Genomic DNA, 21,330 nt, shown 5'->3' with positions numbered 1-21,330 from the left:
TTGGATCGATCCGGCTTTGGACAATGCACTTTCCAACACCTGCACGCGATGTCGGAGTTCTTGCACTTCCTCGGGGCGTCCTTTGGGCTTGGTAATTCGGTTCGTAGACTGGTGCCTCGAGTCGAAGACGTAGAGCCCACTATGTGCTGGACTGGTGTGATTACTAGACACATTGGCCCGGTTGGAAGCGGTGCGAATCGGTCGAGTCTCCAACGGCTGGCCTGGCGCGGGTCCGGAGTAAACGCAGAGGTCTGGGGTCTTCGACTTGACGCATTGCGAGCACGGTAATGCTCGGTCACATTTGAGCTTGCGGCGCCTGCACACTGTACAAGAAAGAGCCGGTCGGCGTCGTCGGGGTACTAAAATCGAGTCCGGTGATGTTGACGTTTGTTCGTTATGATTTTCTAATTCGCGATCTTTGTACATATTGGCTGGGGGAGTTCTATCGCCTGAACAACATTTGTTGGTTCTAGCCAGAAGATATTTCAATAATGCGGAGGGATATACGTTAAGATATTGGCACCTAAAAGAGAGGGAAGTAGTACTCGGTGCCAAATCCAACACACATTATCAGATTGATAATAATTATAGTAATCCAGAAGAATCCTTCTTTCCGATGGCCTGATCCTCTATTATGAAGTCACGATCGGAGCAAAATCCACCTTCGGCCTTCCGCTTTGGGCTAAATCCGGAGATAAGCGGCTCGGGGAATCCTATTAGAGTAATTATCACCGACTTCCGGTTTCTTCCAACTTGAGGCAGTTCAAGATTGATGCCTGACCCAGAACTACAGGACAATCAATACATTATAATATTCCACCTCTCCTACTATTTAGCTCGTTGATGTCTCCCAGTCGATTGTGTATCCATGACAGACCCTATGGCTTCGTAACGAGCTGAGGTCTCAGTATTTCGACCAGGAGGCTCTAGCCTCTTGCACGGTCTGATATTATGTTTATATACTTCACTGTATCATACATACAGGTAAACTGGTCAAATGCCTTATTTACGCCCCCAGAAAGGCTTCATCACAGATCGCACATATACAAGAACATACACCATCGAATAGTTGGAGATCACGAATGCCAAGAAAATGCCGAAGTACGGCCAAATCTTCGACGAGTCTAGGCCAATGCCAGACAGATACTAAGGTAACATCGTTAGTTTGAGAGTTGTATTGAATCGACCATTATTGTCGTCCACTCAAAGGGAGAAGTGAAAACAAACACTTACATCATCCCCATAGCTATACTTGCAATATCCGCATTTGCTTGTGTCATCTGGGTTGGAAAGGTAGCCTACGCCGTGCTCTGCAAGCCACGGCCCTGCATACTCTGCGCACGTCATGTTCGGTGGGCTTTCAAACATGGTCAATTCGCTGCTGTCACAGATGACGGGCATTCCGCGTAGGACAGCCGTTAGGACACCCCCGATCCAATAAGTGAAGGGTGTGGCATAGTACATGGTGTACTTCCAGAACACGGGCATGTTCTCGTGGGGCTGAAGGATACCGTTGAACAGTTCGCACATGATGATGAAGAATGGCATGAGGGTCGCAGCCACCATAGAGTCAGCGCTGTGGTCATCTGTCAGCATGGAACCTACGTTTGATTATCCCAGTTGTAAGCATTCTCACCTCAGCGCTGCGATCCATTGACCCCAAGACGTGGCGAACAGGAAGAACAAGAAGAACATCAAGAAACTATATCCGGCTGCAAATCCCAAAGGAAGTCCAACAATGAAATAATAGAGCACATAGAACACCACGGCGCTGATAATAGCGTACGGGATCTCGGATACGATTTGCGCTGTACAGAATGCAACCCATCCATAGACACCGCTAGGACCTTCGCGGGCCTTCCATATATCGCGATTCATGATAAACCGCATAGATATGGCGTTGATGAACTCAGGTACCAGCATCAGAACCAAGAAGCATGAGAAGGCCTTGGATTGCAGGTCGGTTGAGCTGTTCCCAATCTGGAGGTAAGTGAGACCGTTGATCAGAGCGTGCAGGAACGACGCATAGAGCCGTGAGTAGGGATACTCCGGGCTTCTCCAGTACTGCCGCAAAGTACGTTGGGTCAAAAGTCCCACCTGGCGATAAAGTGGCGGCTGGGAGATTTCTTTTGCATGTTGGGATACACCGGCCTCAGCTCCTTTACTCCGGATGTCGCATATGTCTTTCTTGACCATATCGGCTTCCGCAGATCGGTTCCACACGTCAGCCCAGTTGACTTGATGCGTGGTATCTTTTTTCATGCCCCCCACGACAACTTCGATCAAGTAGTCTGCCGCATTGGTCACATTCTCCGGCTTATGCCCATTCTTGGAGAAATATTCAAAGATCGAACAGCCGGACTCCCCGACTTCCCCAAAGTAATAGGTACTTCCGCCAGGACTGAGAGCCAAGACTCGATCAAAATCCTCGAATTGCTGTTGGTTTGCCTGGTGAATGGTACAAAGGATAGCCAGTCCCTGGTCTGCCAACCGTCTCAACAAAGCAACAATGCTAGAAGCGCCCTGGCTATCAAGTCCACTTGTCGGCTCATCCAGGAAGAGTAGCAACTCAGGCCTCGCACAAAGCTCTACTCCAATAGTGACACGCTTCTTCTTTTCGATATCTAAGGATCCGATGAGGGCGTTCTGTAACTCGATCAAGTCAAGCGTCTCAATGACTGTGTTTACGTACGCGAGCTTTTCTTTATCTGGCACCCCCGGGTTCTGGCGCAGCAGCGCTGAAAATTCAAGCGCCTCGCGAACAGTGCTGCTCTCATCGTGAATATCCATTTGCTGGCAGTATCCGATCTGACGGTTAAATGACTCATCAACAGCATGTCCGTCGACGTACATTGTGCCCGTCAATTTTCCAGAATTTGGCCGCTGAGTCAGGGCAGTCAATACTGTAGTCGTCAGCAAGGGAACATGAAAGGGAATAAACAGAGCCTTACGCGTTGATTTTCCCGCTCCAGAGGCACCAACTAGAGCCGTCAGGGTTCCAGGCTTGCAGTAGCCACTGACTCCATTCAGCAGCTTTCGTGTCTCCTTCCCAACTTGGACAAACAGCTCCAAATTGTCCCAAGTAAATGTGGACATGGATCCGGTTATGGCTTGGCCAGACCTTTCAAAATTGTTTGCTGAATCAGGCATGGTTACATCGCGGTGGACAGGGTTGCTTTCTTCATCCAGTCCTTGCCTGTGGCTTCGTCTTGAATTTCTCCGCGACTTCTTATACTCTATGGGGCCCGCACTGTCCGGCTCCCATTCCATGATTTCACTTAACCAGCAAGTGCAGACAATGTAGACCACGGTGAAGAGACACAGTATTCCAAAATTGCGCCAGACATGACCAAAAGAAAAGCCGTATTGGGCTGCTAAGTAATCGTCGCCGTTCACGACAGTCGTTCCGATCTGGCTTCCCGCATAGCCGCACGTCTGATATGCAATATTGGTGTAGTTGGCACCCGAAGGGACAATAGATTCTGGTGAGCAAGTGAAATTGGCATTGTGAAATTCTGCTGCCATCATCGCTTCGTAAGTATAAAGAGCTGGAGTAGTATACTAAAGAGTGGGATGAGCATCGAGCACAACATGGGATCCTTCCAGAAATCTTACCGCTATCCAGCCAACCCAAGGGACGTCTTTGATCATCCTGTCGACTGAGAGGACATAACCACCAAAGACTATGCAGAACAGTACAGATACGCCACAGTACCGCAAAGCAACTTCAAAATTAGAAGATGCAGCGGCGAACAATCGGAACTGAGCCGTTAAACAGATGGTACATAGATAGATGAATAAGAAATCAATCCAAAAAGCCCCGGCCTGGTGAAACAGTCAGTGAGAGTCTTCATGCTAGATACAAAAGATCAACCTACATCAGACTTTAAGCCAGACAAGAAGTAAACCACGATCAAATACAGAAACGTGATCACTGCCGCTATGAGAAAATCCGTAATGACTCTGGCCAAACATACAGCACTGGGTCGAACAAACGCAAACTTCTTTTGACGACTGAGAATATCCCGCCCTTGCATTGCCTCTTCCAATTCGGACATCTGGAGCCACGCGAGCAGAATGGAGGAGTAAAAAATGACGCCTCCCCGAGAGTACATCCCTGCAGTAGTCTGCGGTTGATTATAGAACATGGAACCGACCAGCAACCCGTAGACAACAGACGATATGATCTTGATATACAATGGAGACATATGCCCCCGGATCTGCCACAGCTGTCGCTTTGCACAAAGCACCACCTGTCGGAACACGGAGATCGTATACGGGGATTTAGGAGACACAAAACGGGACTTGTCTGTCTGTATGGCCTTCTTGAAGTCTTCCAGACTTCCATCGTCCGAATCGATCTGCGAGCACCGGACACTTTTTCCGCCAAGACGTTGATCCTCATAGTGCTGTACATCATATTGGACCTTCTGATAGGCTGAGCTTTTGCGGAATGCTTCCTCCAGCTCAATGGGTCCCTTGGGGGCTCGGTGCTCCCAGCCTAGTCGGAATCTGCGTCTCTCGGGCACTGTGATGCTCGTTAAGAAGTCCGAGATTGTCTGCATCTCAGCGCACTCGTAACCCAAGTCTTCAAAGTAACGCTTTGCTTCCCGAGCTGGGCCTTGATAAAGCATGCGCCCTTCGTCAATCAGAAGAACCTTGTCAACCAGGTCGTATATGGCGTCTGATGCTTGATACAGTGTCATTAGCGTGGCTTTGCCACAAGTATCAGTCATGATTCGGAGACTACGAGCATAGTCCAAAGCGGATGAGGCGTCAAGTCCCCTGGTGGAATTATCCCAACATGAAACAGAAGAATCCGTTGCGAGGGACTCAATAATTGAAATACGCTTGCGTTCTCCGCCAGAAACACCCCGAATGTATTCGTTACCGACCAATGTATTCATCGTGTGGGACATACCAAAAACGCGACCGTAGATCTCAAGGTATCGAGGAATCCGGTCTTGGTATCTCTGGGGTGTCTTACTCTGGAGTGCAAATTCCAGCGTCTGTTGCACTGTGAGTGTAGGGAAATGTACATCGTCCTCTGGGACATAGGCCACTTGGCCACGATAGTGCTTCTTAACCTCTTCTAGGCTGAGACCAGAGTAGTCCAAAGACCCTGTCACTCCGAGAAACGAAGAGTGATGGCCGGCAATTGTTCGGAGAAATGTCGAGCAACCAGCTCCTGGTCGTCCCAGCACCCTGTCGGGTCATAAGTCTGGACACATCTTACTCGGTACATTGTTATACAGATGTAGGTGTACTTACAGCATGATCTCACCACTTCGAACGGCGCCTGAGAAATCGCGAATCAACGGACGTCCGCTCTGTGGTTCCTTCCTCGAAAGCCAGGGCTGAATAGTCCACTCATAGACATCTTGGAATGTCAATGTGCGCCACAGTGCCGTTCCCAAGGTCTTGACATCAGTGTGCTCCTCCCCATCGCCCCATGTTGACAGTGATTGAAAGCAAACTCCAAGATTGGACTTTTTCCGGCCAGCTTGCAACTCTGCTTCTAAAAATTTGTCAAAGGAAGAGTGCGGCTCAGGATAACCTTGTTTGGAGTTGTGATGGCTAATCTCAGTCAAGGTCCGACGGATCTCCGCAATGGCATCTTCATCGTCGTGAGACAAGAACACCCGAGGCGAGGACACACTATCCGATGGACTCTCAGCTTCATGATTGGCAGCAAGGGAGGTGCTCCCAGGTGGGTGAGCGTGGAGATGGGCCGGCATGGTGAATCCACGGCCTATCTTAAGCCTGGTACCTCGCGAGAAACGCCTGATATAGGGTGATCAACTTGATGTATCCTCAAGCATCGCACACAAAGACAGTTTTATATATCAGTCGGTGTGGCTAGACTGCAAGCAGCACCAATTTACAGGTCTCGTGTGCTAGATGAAAGAGGAAGCCAAGCTTCATGCCCCATGGCCATTAGACGTCATATAAGCCAATTCTTTTACCCCGGAGTAATTTTTGTAAGCACAATGGTGCAAAGAGATTCGACAATCGTCTCTCCAGGGGCCCACCATTTTAGGTGTCTCAAAAAGAAAATTACTCGCATCGTATGGCTATATAAGGGCTGATTGGCCAGTAAGGCCGGAGAAGGCAATGGAATAAAGGGTATTTTCCGAGTAGGGCAGTTCGCTGGAGATGAATCATGGGTGCCAATGCCGGCTGGGAACCTGGTTTTATCCTACTAGCGTTCCAGACTTCTCTGTCTTCATAGGTTCATTGGCAGCGAAAAGGGCAGCCAAGATGCAGCGATCCACTTTTTCCATCTTGTAACAGTACAGAGCGAAAAGGGTCCGTGATCATACTGCGTATATTGAGCCCCACCTCTCCACTGCCTTCTAAGTGAGTGGTAGTATTTAATACCTAGTATGCTATACCCCGAGATCAACGTTCAAGATGGTCTAGTAGGACTGGTTAGGTAGAACTTCAGTTACTATTGCTGTAGATGTCCAGATACCATCTCGTAGTGGTCGTGGTAATACCTAGGGCTACGTATGTACAGAGTAGGGTCAGCGCGTTCTCCAATAGGATCCTCCCACCCAATTGGTGCTTTTTCCCCTTCGCTTTTTTACCTGAACGGGATTGGTGGGCTACCAATCTTTACCCTTTACGGCAAATCTTTCGCCAAGATGGATCCCAGTCCGAATTCTTCTTTTCTTCTACGGAGTACAGCCGAAAATTAATCAGGAGAAAAATACATTACAATAAAATAAGATAAGATAGAAGAGAAGAAAGAACAAAAGTAGTCGATGTCATAATTGCCTTGCGTCAGTGATCATTTATACATATTAAACAGCTCTAACCCTGTATAGATGCCAGATACATAGCCAATAGCTGTGCTATGCATAGATTAACTATCATAATATCCAGACAACCACCGACTTGTGGTAAATATACTGATACAACATGGCCAAAGAGTTTAAAATACTTCTCTAGTTTTACATATTACGGTTTATTACATATCATATTCGTACTGTTTTCCCTTTTCATCATTTATTACTCTTATAATTTCTAGATTGGTGGTTACTACTGTAGTTGTTTATTATCAGTCAAAAGAAGGGCTACTTGTCCCTACCCTACAGAATACTTAGAACATCCATTTCCCTTTCCAGGCGTTATGAAGCGCGATAAAGAGCAGCGGTCAATGGAACTGGGCTTTTCTGAATAGCTATCTATACAATGATTAACCCCAACAGCCTTCCCTACTAGACAGATCTTATGTCTCGTTGCTTTAAACTTGTCCATGTCCATCAATTTTTGACCCCATAATTTGTACATATAATGATCATCTCTTGCGTGTCAGTTTCCTCTCACGAGTCACAAATTCAGCTAGTCTTGATTTTGAAAAAAAGAGCAAGGATCGAGACAAAGAAGAAAGTAGTCCTTGGATGATGATGGTGGATAATCATTCAGTAGATGCTTGAGTTAGTGCCGTCCAAGAAATCCAGACTTGCTTTACCAATCCTAGGCCCATGGCTCATATCTTATCGGTCAGTCCACTATACAGGAATACATATTGGAAAACACAAACTAAGAATCCTGGCACAGACTTGTATTAACAGTTGCCCAGCAAAAGCGAACCAAAGTCTATGTCTCAGTGTGTTATCAATATGTAGGACCCAGACTATAGTATCCGTCAAATAATTTCACCATAAAACTGCCAGAATCCTTAGAGATTTGTAGTCTCCATAGAGCCACGGAGTAAGGTTTTGGTAACCTTGGTTTTATGAATCACGTTGAAGGAGGCGCAATCTATGAGTTACTTGAATTATAGACCCTAGACGCATGGATCTGACTCAAGGATAGGTTCACGGCACAGCCAGATATGAGATGAGCTAATAGCCACCTTCTCAACCATTGAACAATCAGTTTATACTTATAAATTAACAATGATCACTGTATATCTCAGTTACTACGTTCGCTTCATTGCCATAGAGATCTATCGGTCGAAATGAAACAGAACTGAAAGCTGTTAAATACACTTCTCCAGGTAGCACGCTATATACATATAATCCCCCACAGCTTCACAAGTCATAATCATCCCTCATTTAGCTTACTAGGGTCTCCGGGTCACGAATACGGGGTGGAACCTTGGCTCAAAAAAAGCCACCCTATACAAGCGTTCTAAGTTTTGGATTATCCTTAACGCGCTTATGTTTGTATGCTCCATATGACGGAACAGCTCTATTTTTTAAAATTTACTAAAACACAAACGATAGGCCATGATTCTTCTTGATACTAAGAGTTCGGCGGCAACCAAAGGTTGTGCAGCGGACTATTAGGAACTGGGTTCTCCGTTTAAGCCGAGAGATCAGTACCTAAAAGCGCCACAAGCACATTCTAAGGATGGAATGATATAAAGAGGCAGTGTTCTTTGCCTAACTTCACCAGGAGGATAGAGCAGCGCCAGTCTACTAATGACTATGCAACCTCAAGTCACTGTACCCCTGTATGCTGCAGTGCTAGGGCTCTGTAAGTCCAGTCACTACCCTTTCTTCCATGACCCCAAGTCCATGGCGTTTCACTCGTCTGTACAGCCTTATTCAAGCAATGCGCATGTATTGACCAAAGGTAACTGAACAGTTTGCACTGCCTTGAGCCAACGACCTGTGACCTTTTCTCCTTTTGACCTCGATGGAGTATTCTTCAGTGTCGCCTGTCCTACCATCACCGCCTCCTCTGGATCCGGTCTCATTTTCTTTCAGATCAAGGCCTCAAGTACCCTACAGTGGGTCGGTCTAGGCCAAGGATCGCAGATGGCCAGGGCTAATATGTTCATCCTCTATTCGGCTTCCTCTAGTAATGTGACGCTATCCTCTCGCTCCGGGAAAGGTCATTTCCAGCCAGTGCCTAATCTGGACTCTCGGGTTTCTCTTCTGGATGGTAGCGGTATCCAAGACGGTATGATGACGGCCAATGTGCTCTGCGAGAACTGCAATGACTGGCAGGGCGGGTCTATGGACCCGAAGAGTTCATCGACACAATGGTATTATACTTATAGGGAGGGTTCGCCGATAAATTCTGATAATGTCACTGAGTTTATCCAGAAGCATGATGGGCATGGAGGTGCAAGCGCCGATTTGTCTCACGCAGAGACAGTCTCTACTAATCCGTTTTTAACATACAGCCCAGCCACGGACTCAAGCTATACTACCACTTCCACAGACGGCACTAGGGTTCCTGACATGCCCATCGCACATGGGCTCATGATAGCTATTTCGTTTATCCTACTCTTTCCATCACTTGCCCTGGTTGTCCTACTTCCCTACGCGATCTCCATCCCCAAAGTTCATGCACCCCTTCAGATCCTCACACTTGCCCTCGCCATTTCTGGAATGGATGTAGGTCTTCAACTTGCTGTTGAAAAGAACCTGATGATGAACTCGCACCCTATCATTGGTATTATCGTCGTGGTGCTCCTTACTCTCTTCCAACCGGCAGTGGGGTTTTTCCAGCACCGTCACCTTCGCCGTGATGGCGGCAAGAGTGTCTTTGCTTACGCACATCGCTGGCTGGGCCGTTCGATGATCATTCTTGGTACTATCAATGGAGGTCTTGGTTTCCACTTAGCGGGCATAGGCAATCCCGGTGCTCCTCAAAGTGCGATGATTGCATATTCAATCATTGCAGGAGTGGTGGGGTTGGCATATCTTGGGGTACATCTTCTGGTGGGGATGCAAGGAAGATCTCATCGACAAGAGCGGAAGCGCGAATCTACTACCTCCAGGTAGGTAGCAGGTAATGGGACTCCAATAGGAAGGATATCATTAGTAAGGGGAATAATAACATGGCTTGAGATTGTTGAGGGGGAAAAAGTATGGTGGTAGTATCTAGAGATGCTAGCATAGTGCTTCCTAGGGGGGCGAGGTTGCTTTAATGCCGTTCACAAGAAAATATACTACTTTTGATATCATTGAAATACGAGAAGCGGCCATTCTTTTATTATTGAAGCCCTAATTACACGTCCTCCGGTAGGGTGGACTTCTATATATGTACGCTATGCCCATTTTAGTCATCCGCTGGCTCCACTGCACTGAAATCACGGGTAGATTTACGTTGCTAAGTACACAAGGTACATACCAACAACATCAGGAATCTGCAGGGGGCCCCGATTACCTTACTAGCCACGATGATACTGCCGTGTTCCCTCCGAGACCCTTAACACTTGAATCAGGAGGAAGAAAAGCAGATTTAACAATGCTATACAACGCCCTCATCCGCACCCACCACATTACCTCCCGCAAGAAGGTTGCTGCGCTGAAACAAGCTGCATCCGCCCACAATTGCTTTGCACTCCTTCGCTCTGGTGGAATTCCTGGAATCATGTATGTTGAATCGAAAGAGAAGGAGGCTGTCGAGGCATGGGTGAGCGTGGTGCGGAATCTGAGGTATAAGGATTTCCAGCTTGTGGCTAGGCCTGGACTTCTTGAGAAAGACCATCAAATTGGGAATGCGAATGAGAAGCAGTGGGATGGTAAAAAAAGTAATGGACGGCAAGAGCAAGGGGGTAGAGATTCTGTCGCTGGCCTAGAAGAGGTCGAGACAGTCAAGGAGTTTGGAAGTATAATGGAAGACCGCGGTGTTTGGAGATGGTGGAGGAAGGGGATGGGATATGTGAATTGATTGGCGAGTTACGCTGCGCCATTGGGAGCTAAAACTCATGAATAGTCTACAGCACATATTTTGCAGAGCTCTTGCGAGTGGTGTGGCCTGAATTGAAACAATCTACTTCTTTTCATATAGCCCAGGGACGCCCGAAGAGCGATCGCAACGCAGGCAAGGCTTGTGGGTACATACGGCCAGTCATGCTGTCCAATATGGATCTTCAGAATGTGTTACTGCATTGTTAATCAAGATCTCCTGTTTGGAAGTGTGCAATGGTCTTGAAGCTATTTGCAGAAGGTGAAGCAAAGAACTCAATGTCACCTCGGTTCACTGCAGCTCGCGTGATCCTGTTATTGGATTATTACCTGGTAGTTTGGAAAGAGGCCCATGCTGACCCAATTGCTCCAACGGTGGAGGTACATCCAGAGAATGTGCGATTGGAGTGAGTGCCCTTGCTTGGTTGTTTGTGATCGAACAATCCGGATCGTTCAGCCCCTCCACGCCTGTACATGTCGCCATAGCGTTCTGCAGTGCATTCTGGTCTACCCAGCCGTTGAGGAAGTCTCCATGCAGACCATACCCTGTGGGGTCGCCCATAGCGTACACCCAATTTTCATAGTCCGGAAAGGGCTTCGTGTTAAAGAAGAATTCCACGAAGATCGAATACACTGCCACCGGATGGGTCTCCGGGCAAACACCCTGATTATAATCCCCAACCGCGGGATAGGCCATCTAAATCAATCTCAGCCTAGGGCATGTTATAACCGTCGATGCTTCACTCACGTGGCTCTGATGGTCGGGACTATCGAGGGCTTTCCCATCCCAGCAGGAGGGGAAGAACACTTGCGATCTCAATTTCTGACATGATTGCTGGGGAAGATGCTTTGTTTCGCTTGAAGTTCCATCATCCTTCATGCACATGTGGGAGATGGCCCGCTGTGCGAAATTCGTCTCATTATACGTTCTATAACCGCATCAGCCCTGCACCTTACACGACTCGATCCGAAACCTCTGACCGGAGAAATAAATCCCCAGCAACTACGCGCAGTCCGGGGGGCGGCGCCAGCGGATATTTTGTTCCATCGCAAGATGTTGCGTTCGGCGAATAATCGCATGCTCTGTTGAAATAATATATAGCCTGGTTTGCTATGTCAGTTGCCGTCCGGGAAATCCTTCACTACAGTTTACAACACACGCTGTTCTCAAATTCGATTGTTTCAAACCCATCCCGCGTCTGATGATATAACTGAGGAATCCAGTAATTGCTCCGGTCTATCGCAACCTCACAGGTTGTGTCGTTGGCGTTTCTCGCGGTCTCGGTTGTCATCAGCCTCTGAAAAGCTGTGCCCCCTACAACCACGTGTGTGTGAGAGGAGGGCTTTCCCGGAGACATGATCGGGTCAGACCGTTGGGTTGTTAATGGCAAACAGCTGAAAGTGAATAGATTTTCCATCGGATCAGAAGCACCCGCAGCTAAATGGCATAATGCGAGCGACAGGATCGTTGCGATGCCACATCTTCTGCGACCCGTTACTATCATCATGGCTTTGGTGGAGATATGGTAAGGATAGCAAAAGGTCGTTTGTTGTTTCTCAAAATGAAGCGGTTGCCCCTCCTTTCCCGTATGTCTCATCTTCAGGCATGTTTGTTGGATACCTCTGCCTCATTCTTGTTGAACAGGGTGGATATCAAGGTTTCAGCTGGTATGGCAGCATATTTGGGCTTGGGTCAGTTGGGAATGCACGGGTCCCCAAAAATGCAGGGTGGAATCTACGGCTATTTATTATTCATAAAATGTGACAGTCTATCTGATTTACATGTAATGCTTAGCCCGCGTGGAAACCCATTAACGCCGATCACGCTCTATCAAATATGCATTATACAGGTTCTTTTGAGCCGGAAGACTCAGAATGCTCCGTTGGAGGCCAAGCAGGGGCCGGATAACTCAGAAGTTTGCAGATGTCCTAATTGCTCCGTTAATAAAGCCATGTGCCGACGTGAAGATGTAGCACAAACCTTTCGCCGCCGCCGGAAGTCATGATAGATACTTTTCCACACCTCTCGATCACGGCACCCACTTTCTTGTGGTGTGCCAGGGTTGTGTTTACACTTGGGCAACATCTCAGCCAGCAAATTCTGCGGCCACAGAACCCACGGCTTAGGCAAAGGCCAGTCTGAAAAATGAACAAGTTTGGCTTCTGCTAGCACTTTATCCGGATCCCAAACTTCATAGTTATTGCCCAGGAAATTTCTATGATCCTCTGCGCGGAATTCGCCACTCACTAAGCCATACTGGCGATGCGGAAGCACGGTGGCCGAATCGGCATAACGTTCGTTCAATAACTCCATATCGTATCTTTGTGTCGATGATGTATTGACCGCTTTTTGTCCGTACATAGCCGGAAGCGCCGCCTCCATCAGAGCATTGTATTCCTTGTAGGACGGTTCGATTACAATCAGCAGAGACGACAGCTGTTTGGTATCCGGAAGCCCCCAATACGCCCGTGGCATCGCAACCTTGGTCGGAGGAAGGAAAAATAGCTCATCCATGTTCTGTAAAACGTTGGCGTCGGAGTCAAGGTGGACGATCCGATCGTACTCGCTCTCGCCGAAGGCTAGTAATTTAGAGATACTCTTATCCCATGATTCTCCAGATCCTGTTGAGGAATGTAAATCCCATTAGCTCTTGCTTTTACTTCATAAATCTTCGGCTGTCACAACGCACCTGCCCCCGGTTTGATAGTCTCCAAGGTGATGGGAATCAGCATCACATTGTATTTATCTCTTGCCATCGCCAACAACTGGCTATCCCTATCACGCTCGCTTTCGACGCTGACATCCCAATCTTCAGGAAAGAATAACACTCGTTGTGCCCGACTTCCTAGCCGTTGCAGGGCTTCGAACACCATGACGGCGTTGCACAGATAGGCGCTAGAGGTCGCATACTGGCTATAGGCATAACGGGACCAATCCACCAAATCGTAATTTATGTGAGGCAGGGCCTGGGGTTGGGGACGCTCCCGTCGGAGCCATACCAAGAAAAGGACGAGGAGGGCGAAAACCACCCATGTCCGAATATGTCGGAGTTGCCGTTTGGCGATTGCCAGGCATGGTTCGTCAGGGATATCGAAGAAGTCATCTTCGGAGGATTGAGAGCCTCTGCGGTAAGGGAGCCTCGGCACCTTCTTAATTGCCATTTTCAGTGGTGCAGTTGAGCAAAACAGGGAGCCATTGCGGTATTCAGATGCAAAAGTTGCATATACTCCAAGGAGATGTCTGGACGCGCGTCCGTAGTTGTCTTGATTGTTAAATCAGCGGATCGCAGTCCACCTCGGCGCACGTGATCGCTGCGAACCGGGGGAGTCTGAGACTGGAAATTATATGGTTGGTCTTAACATTGTAATTTTATCCGTGTACAGTCTATGGTTCTGTAGTACAAAATACATATTTATACATTCGATGGGCAATGCGTGTCAAACCTCTTCACTGCCGACTCACGACCGCGTGCTACTGGACCCCGTCAAGTCTCGTCTGAAGTGTTTCCTCGTCGAACTGCCCGTGCTCCCCGACATAATTGCGAAGTGCTTCCAGTGTCATCAGTCGCCGTGGCGCTTTCCGTCCCGTCAGCAGCTCAAACTGAGCGATGGCCTGCTCAATGACGTTGTCGAGTCCATCTACCAGAACCCATGGCCGTCCAGTTTCACTGCGGAAACGACGCATCTGACGTATCAGCGGGGTCTCCAGGGGCTTGTAAGCAAACTATGTCCAGGATCAGTAAGTTCATCATTAACCGGTCATTAGTAGAGTTGCAGAGGGGTGAAGAGGAGAAATATAGAGAAAGAGGAGGGAGAGGAAGACCGACCTCTAAGACCACCCCACCAGTAGGGCTTTCAAGCCATTGCATCGGCATCTCGAAGTTTGCTGGAGGTTCATCTTGGTCCGGGTCGGCAGGTACACAGGACGCAATCAAACATGGATGACAAGTTTCTGACGGCCACTCATCTTGCAATGACCTCAGCACATGCACCACTTTTGTAGAGCCAACCTGCGCTGCCGCCCATGAATTAAAGTGACGGGCTACATTCTCGGCGCGGGATAAGGTGCGGTTGTATATGAAGATCTTCCGGCATCCCAGACGAAGCATGGCATAAATGGCAGCACGGCCCATGCCGCCAGCCCCAATTACCAACCCCGTCGTCTTCAACGGACTAATAGCATTACGTGGGGAAAGATTGCGATTCATGCAGGTCATGATTCCCACCCAATCTGTATTCTCACCGTACCAGCCCAGTACGGGTCCCGCCTGATTGCGACGGCTAGCCTGCTCTTGCAGAGGGAACATCGTCCCATCGGCTCGCGCCCGCAAAGGCATAATCGTGTTAATCGCTCCGATTGCTTCTGCATGTCGACTTTTCGAAGAGAGCTTCTGGAAGATCTCCACCCTCCATGGTTGGACAACACTAGCACCTCCGAAATGCGGGTCTCGGCCTAGCTTGTCTAAAGCCGTGAGAGAGGGAGATTCGGGAATACTGTAGGTGTGGCTCATGCCACAGTGATGGAAGGCAGCATTGTACATAGCTGGTGAAAGACTGTAGGCCACGCTAGCCCCCAGTATATAAAACTGCAGAGGGTCCAAGACATAACTTTGAAACAACGCCTGTACCGCATCCCGTGAAGTAATCTGAGGGTCTATTCTATTGCCTGTGGGGCGCTTAATCGCCGGGTGAGTGACTGAAGTGAGTGTTGAATTGAACACCTGGGATGTTCGTCCAAGGCTGCCTACGTTGTAGGCGATGATAGGCGGATGTTCGCCCGGTAGAGAGTGGATTTTGTTTGTGAATTTGGCGACAGCCGCATTATCTTCGCGCTCCGCTGCTACTCTGAGAATGCGAACCAGTTGACAACCGAGCTTCTCGGCTTCAAGATAGACAGACAGGCACGATTCGTCATCCCACGTGACACTGGACGAAGGTTTGAATATATGCTGGCCAATGATCTTGGTCATGCCCCTATTACGATTGGCTTCGACCAACAACGATTTGTCTTGATCGAGGTCTATAGCCAGGTATTCTACCGCTAGTCGCAAGCCGTGTTCCACAATCTCGAAATAGAGGCTGCGCAGCTGTGTTGGGGTGAGTGTACCACTGCCAATTCCGGACGTTGAAGCGTCGATTGAGAAGATAATCGGCGTGCGAGCACTCCTGCGGAGTAAAGAAACCTGCTTGCTCACAGTACTCGCCATCTCTGTGTCCCAACGATCCACACAAAGCTCGATGGCATCTCCTCCTGACTGGAGCTCGCACAAGTCGACGTCCTCCTGAAGCATTGCAGAGGATCGAACGAAGATAGCATGTGTGAAGGAACGGTTTTCAGGAGGGGTTTCCAGCAGTACGAAGGGGGAGTCATAACTCGAATGGTCGACATCTGCACCAGTAATAAAACGCACAAATCGAGTAAAGTCCTCTTTGGCTTCTTTGAGCTTGAACGAATACCCAGCTGATCGACGGTCGGGTGTTACTTCGTCGAGTTGAGGTATCATGCTGGAACGGTCCTCGATATTATAGAATTCAAAATTCGAGCACATCCGATGCAGGGGGTCTCCTTCACAGAGCAATTTGGCAGCCTGATCTTCCAATCCTAAAAGAGTTTGAATGCGGACCATATCACGAACCACATACACCACAGGATTGGTCACTGAATACAGACGAAGGTATTCCTGCACGGGACGAGTAAGGCTCCCCAGACCGCATTCGATTATGCAACGCGATCGATGTTTGTCGAGCATCATCTTAAGAACCTCAATATCACGCTTCTGGAACTCCTGGCCCCCAAAGCGCTTAAGGTACTCATGTCGCGTGAGCCCAGTAACCTGCTTGAAATAGTGATCCTCGGTGATGAAGCGTCTTTTCAACGCCGTTGCAGCAACAAAGCCCAAGGAGCGCTTTCCACAACCTCGGATCCCAACTAGTACTAAGGAAGCATCGGGATTGAGGTTACGGTGACACTCGCGGCCTAGAGATTGAGACATAGCGCCGACAGATAATGCCTGTTGGACTTGTGTATTTGGGGGTAAATTATATTAGGAACCCACTAGAAGACGAACTGTAAGCGGACGTCCGGCAATCCTCACTATCTTCAGCGAACAATCATAAGTGGAACCATGATTCAGCTGGAGGGCAGATTGGCTTAAGATGGTGACCTGAATCCACTACTCGAGCTTGATAACGAGATAAGGACGTAGTAGATAATCGGGGCGCATATGCCTTGAGACGATGCAACGATTCACAGCGAGCATGCTGTGACTGTGGAAGAAGCCCGTTGCACAGGTGCAGTAGTTGGTGGATGTAGCAACGCCAAAGATCACTCAGTTAGCACTAAGATCGGTCTTAAGGTACGGAGTAGTGATCGGTATATCAATACTGATGCGGCAGAGTACACCATCCGGTTGAGGTCTGTCGAGCGTCACCGCCTTCCCCCCAGAACTTCCGGTAAATATCTTAGCCGCCCCAATCGTGACCTGATCATGATCCCAGTGTGATCGTGTGTAGCTTAAGCCTTAGCATAGGTGAGTTGAGTACAGAGGTGGTTAAATGGTCCGGTCCCGTCCCGTCCATCGTAGACTCTAGACTCCGAGCTTAAAAGGTGCTTCTAACCCGTAGTCCAGCTCTAAAATGGACACAACACTATATTTGTAATTCCGTCTTCTTCGTTCTCGATAACAAGGTCGGTTAATTTTAACACATAGTACTTAAATACATTCTATTTTGAGAACGGCATGTCTCGCTCCCCATGTTCTTAGGTACAGACTTGGATGATTACCGATTCGGGATGCCGTGGCTGTGTAGAGTTTAAATCCTTATGAACCCAACGGAAATCGTCCAATGAGTGATGGACGGTGGTACTCTGTATAGATCGCTTATTTCGTAGCAGATACTAGACAGTGGACACACCTGCGTTGTGGGGATTTGGAATCTCCACCACTGATACTCCGTACATACGGACGAGAAAGATCACCGATTATCGGCAGTTGATGCGCGGTCCTTACCTCCTGGCGCAAAACAATTGGGAAAATTCCCCAGATAATGTGGCGAAGTTCGAGCTGGATTAGGGGAAACAGGGAAAGTAGGCATTCCATATCCATAGCTTGAATCATAAATAGATATAAACGCAACCCATGAGTGAGGTCGTGTTATCATTATTTTTATTTCATTTTTCTTAACACTTTTTTTTTTTCGTCGTTGTGGGGAACAAAGGGGGAAAAATAAAAATACATAAATATAAAAAAGAAAGGAAAAGGAAAAGACACAGCAATCGTGGGGACATCGTGTGGGGGGAAGTAACATCCAGGCTGTCCCAATTAGGAATAGCTCTCAATCCTCCACTGGTATGTATCGGAAGGGTACCGTCGGAAGGGCATCCGTCTCTCAATCTCCATCATTCAATTTAAATCCACTTCCCGATATTCGCCCCGACGTCTGTCTTTACAAGAGCCGTTGACCACTTCCTGCCTCGGGATGGGTCTGGCCATTTTCGTCTTAGTTCTGGAGGGACCAAGGGAGCCCAAATAATCGATCATTCGAACTCCTTGAAGTGGCTGTGGTGATAGATTTGACTGTCTGGGACTCTTTGACTTCTTCACTTTTGCTACATTTTACTCCCAAGTCGCATATACACGGATATATTAAAAGGAAGGCTATGTGCCCGCGGTATTACTCTTCCAGACGCTATCGAGTTTACCATTAAAATCCGTCGTTCGCCAACTTCCGTAAATCTTGTCGGTGGTCTCCCAATCAGCCTTCTCGTCTCTTCTCCTTCGTCCTACTCTACATGGCATGTCATTTTCGCCATAAGTAATCCCTCTTCAATGGATGAGGGCCCCGATTCAAGAGCTCCTCGGCGCAAGAGGGTCTCCAGAGCCTGTGACAGGTGTCGCAGTAAAAAGGTTGGTTGGTCCCTCGGGGTATCGTCACCCGAGATATTACTCTACCATGCCAATAATCCCCCTTCTCCCCCAGACTCGTCACTTTCCCTGCCTTCTAGGCTTATATTGGAGATTTATTAGCTTGATTTATATTGTTACTCGGTGCAATATTTGTAAGATGACATCGAATCTGACGCGATGGCAATGTACTTTAGGACAAATGCGACGGCCTGCGTCCCGCTTGCTCCGCGTGTCAGGCTTCAGGCCAGACATGCTCATACGATCCTCATGCAAAGAAGCGCGGACTTCCTGAAGGTTATGTCCGGGGTCTGGAAAAGCTCTGGGCTCTGTCGATATGTAACATTGAGGGCTTTGAAGACACAATGCTCTCACTGTTGGGCACCACAGCCGAGTCGGCAGGCCGGAGAGATAGGCTTATGCGTCTCTGGGGCGATGATGGCTCATCAGAAACACTCCACGAATCCTGGAAGACGAGCCGCCTCTATGGGGCTCTTGAAAAAATGCTGTCAAATTCCGATACGCTGACGTTACAAGGTTCCGGCAAGCGTCCGAGAGAGGAACAAGAGACTTGGGGGAATGAATGGGGGTTTCGCATAGATCGCGGCCCAAATCCTCTACCTTCAGACGGCCCTCGTGTTGTAGAGCCCTCTGCTTCTTCTCCTCGCGCTAAAAGAACTCGATTAGCTCTTCCAACTGCTAGTCAATCTCCCTCTCTTACAGCTACCAATGGATGTCCTGACTTACAACTACCACCTCAAGCCTCGCAATTGCTGGACGTGTATTTTGCTGTCACCCACTCCTGGTTCCCGATCGTAGCAAAACACAATATCCTCCGGGCATCCTACCTCTACGCAACAGCGCCGGTGTCCATTACGCAGTCGGTTCCAGGTTCCGGCGACCATGCTGCGCTGTGGGCCCTCATCAGTTATACAACTTCGCAATCACGGGCAAACCCACAGAATGGATCATCAAAGCTGCTTGCCAAAACAAAGGAGTATTATGCTGTTGCCTGGCGCTTGATTCCTTCAGAAGTGGAACACTATGAGCTAGGACATGTGCAGGCACTTCTCCTGCTGGTGTTGGTGAACATTGGACTCGAGAAATGGACTGCCGCTTGGCTGCTGACGGGTCAGGCAGTCCGCATGGCTATTTCCATGGGCATTGGCACAACTACAGACGTTCGACGATCTGATGAATTGAGGCAAGGCAAAGCAGTCTTTCTTGGGTGTTTTGTTATCGACTCGTTGATATCATTTCGTCTGTCCCGAAGACCTTATATGCAGCCACGGGACCTTGCCACTGTGGGCTTGTTAGAAGAAGACGGCTTGGAAGAATGGAACTCATGGGCGGATGTTCTACCGGCCACCGGAGCGGGGCAAGCGAAGAATCCGCCCCGGCGTGGTCCTCTTCTCGCCCTGAGTTGCTTCAACCGCCTAGTTGAGCTGGCTAGTGTATTGAACAAGATCGCTCAAGATACTGCAGTCCGACACAACACACACGCTTTTGCGCAGCAGCTAGTGCTGGAGCTCAAACAATGGGACGATCGCTTACCGCTAGGATGCCGGCTTATTGGCCCCGAAAGTATCTATCCAGAACGGCACTCGGCTTTGCTCCCGCATCAGACATACTTGGGTTTAACCTACATAGCCACACTGTTATGGCTTTATTTGCGCATTGCGCCCCATGAACTCGGGCTGCACCGTGCCCAACGGCCTGCTATCGAAGGCGCTAAGAAACTACTATATAGAGTTCTACCAATGATATCACAGCATCTTGATAACTTTCGTATCTGCGGCCTGCCGCCAATTTTCGAAGTTTCCTTGCACACAATTTCCAAACAGGCATTTACATTGCGCAATAATGTCGAATCCGACGCTTTCCCCTTCGAACGATGGGCTGAAGCGCTTCTTCAGCGGACGAAGGAGCTCTCCCCCTCTTGGCCTGTTTATAGTTCGTTGACTGCAAATATCGAACAATGGTGTCGCTCCAAGGAGTTTTCAGCGTATTCGCCAGCCGCTTTCCAAAGATCAAGAGACAATTTACCGACAGTGGTCCCCGATGGGCCTACCAATTCGTATGCGTCCGATATCACAGAATGTTACCGAGGTACAAATGGCGAGGCATCTATGCAACACGTCAGGGTGAAACCCCCACACATGATGGATTACGACTATCCCTCTTCCATTCTGGGCATCAGTATCCCAGTGGATGGGCAATATATGACGCCGAAGGATACAGAAATGGAGAATGCGGACCCCTCAAGGGATGCGCCGCTTCAACCACAGTACCAACAGATGAACCAAGCGACGGCGCTTCCAGACAAATCCAATCCTTCGAATAGCCTCGATGCGCTACTTCAACCTGCACATCATAATCCACCCACACCTGACTCATCGGTATCGAACACAGTAATGTCCGGTATGAACCCTATCACTGATCATTCTATATCTTCCACAAACATGATGGACCTTAACGCCGGAACTTCGGGTAGCCCCGAGCGCCAAATCTCAACTAGCGATCTAGATTCTATCTTCAAAGATCTCGCATATCTCGATACCACTGAATGGGCCACCAGTCGCGAAGCAGGCTTGAAAGATTTTGGCTTCCTCGATGACTCTACCTTTCAGGCCTTCTGTCATGATCCGGATCGTCTTGCGGGCTCTCAACCTCTAGTTCACCCGCCTTCGATCGCAGATATTTGGCCTCCTCCGGGGTTCTTCCCAGAAACGTTTCAAGAATCCTCGGAAGATCCGATGGAAAGTTAA

The 21,330-nt window shown here is 48.6% G+C and overlaps 7 protein-coding genes across 7 annotated transcripts; 3 read left to right on the top strand and 4 right to left on the bottom strand.

The window, feature by feature from the left end:
- Positions 1-1,002: 1,002 nt before the first annotated feature.
- Positions 1,003-5,738, bottom strand: AO090010000756 (putative ABC multidrug transporter; the record flags this gene model as incomplete). Its single annotated transcript, XM_001827654.3, has 7 exons — positions 1,003-1,146; positions 1,234-1,576; positions 1,637-2,903; positions 2,952-3,561; positions 3,616-3,825; positions 3,879-5,205; positions 5,272-5,738. 7 exons carry the CDS (start codon positions 5,736-5,738, stop codon positions 1,003-1,005), a joined length of 4,368 nt encoding a protein of 1,455 aa, XP_001827706.3.
- Positions 5,739-8,441: 2,703 nt separating this feature from the next.
- Positions 8,442-9,749, top strand: AO090010000757 (cytochrome and DOMON domain-containing protein; the record flags this gene model as incomplete). The annotated part of the gene is made up of 2 exons (XM_001827655.1): positions 8,442-8,490; positions 8,602-9,749. The coding sequence occupies 2 exons, from the start codon at positions 8,442-8,444 to the stop codon at positions 9,747-9,749; spliced, it is 1,197 nt and encodes a 398-aa protein (XP_001827707.1).
- A 268-nt stretch (positions 9,750-10,017) lies between these two features.
- AO090010000758 (uncharacterized protein) lies at positions 10,018-10,641 on the top strand (the record flags this gene model as incomplete). The annotated part of the gene is made up of 1 exon (XM_023233499.1): positions 10,018-10,641. The coding sequence occupies one exon, from the start codon at positions 10,018-10,020 to the stop codon at positions 10,639-10,641; it is 624 nt and encodes a 207-aa protein (XP_023094323.1).
- Positions 10,642-10,950: 309 nt separating this feature from the next.
- Positions 10,951-11,355, bottom strand: AO090010000759 (uncharacterized protein; the record flags this gene model as incomplete). Its single annotated transcript, XM_001827657.3, has 1 exon — positions 10,951-11,355. One exon carries the CDS (start codon positions 11,353-11,355, stop codon positions 10,951-10,953), a length of 405 nt encoding a protein of 134 aa, XP_001827709.3.
- A 1,145-nt stretch (positions 11,356-12,500) lies between these two features.
- Positions 12,501-13,820, bottom strand: AO090010000760 (uncharacterized protein; the record flags this gene model as incomplete). Its single annotated transcript, XM_001827658.3, has 3 exons — positions 12,501-12,587; positions 12,640-13,280; positions 13,349-13,820. The coding sequence occupies 3 exons, from the start codon at positions 13,818-13,820 to the stop codon at positions 12,501-12,503; spliced, it is 1,200 nt and encodes a 399-aa protein (XP_001827710.1).
- Positions 13,821-14,130: 310 nt separating this feature from the next.
- AO090010000761 (repressor protein) lies at positions 14,131-16,651 on the bottom strand (the record flags this gene model as incomplete). Its single annotated transcript, XM_001827659.1, has 2 exons — positions 14,131-14,382; positions 14,486-16,651. The coding sequence occupies 2 exons, from the start codon at positions 16,649-16,651 to the stop codon at positions 14,131-14,133; spliced, it is 2,418 nt and encodes an 805-aa protein (XP_001827711.1).
- Positions 16,652-17,511: 860 nt separating this feature from the next.
- On the top strand, positions 17,512-21,330 carry AO090010000762 (putative C6 transcription factor; the record flags this gene model as incomplete). Its single annotated transcript, XM_023233498.1, has 3 exons — positions 17,512-17,528; positions 18,418-18,565; positions 18,760-21,330. The coding sequence occupies 3 exons, from the start codon at positions 17,512-17,514 to the stop codon at positions 21,328-21,330; spliced, it is 2,736 nt and encodes a 911-aa protein (XP_023094324.1).

This window comes from Aspergillus oryzae, chromosome 8, assembly GCF_000184455.2.
Source record: "Aspergillus oryzae RIB40 DNA, chromosome 8".
Lineage (NCBI taxonomy): Eukaryota > Fungi > Ascomycota > Eurotiomycetes > Eurotiales > Aspergillaceae > Aspergillus > Aspergillus oryzae.
Note: the sequence above shows the minus strand (reverse complement) of the source record. Positions and strands in the feature narration are given on the sequence as shown.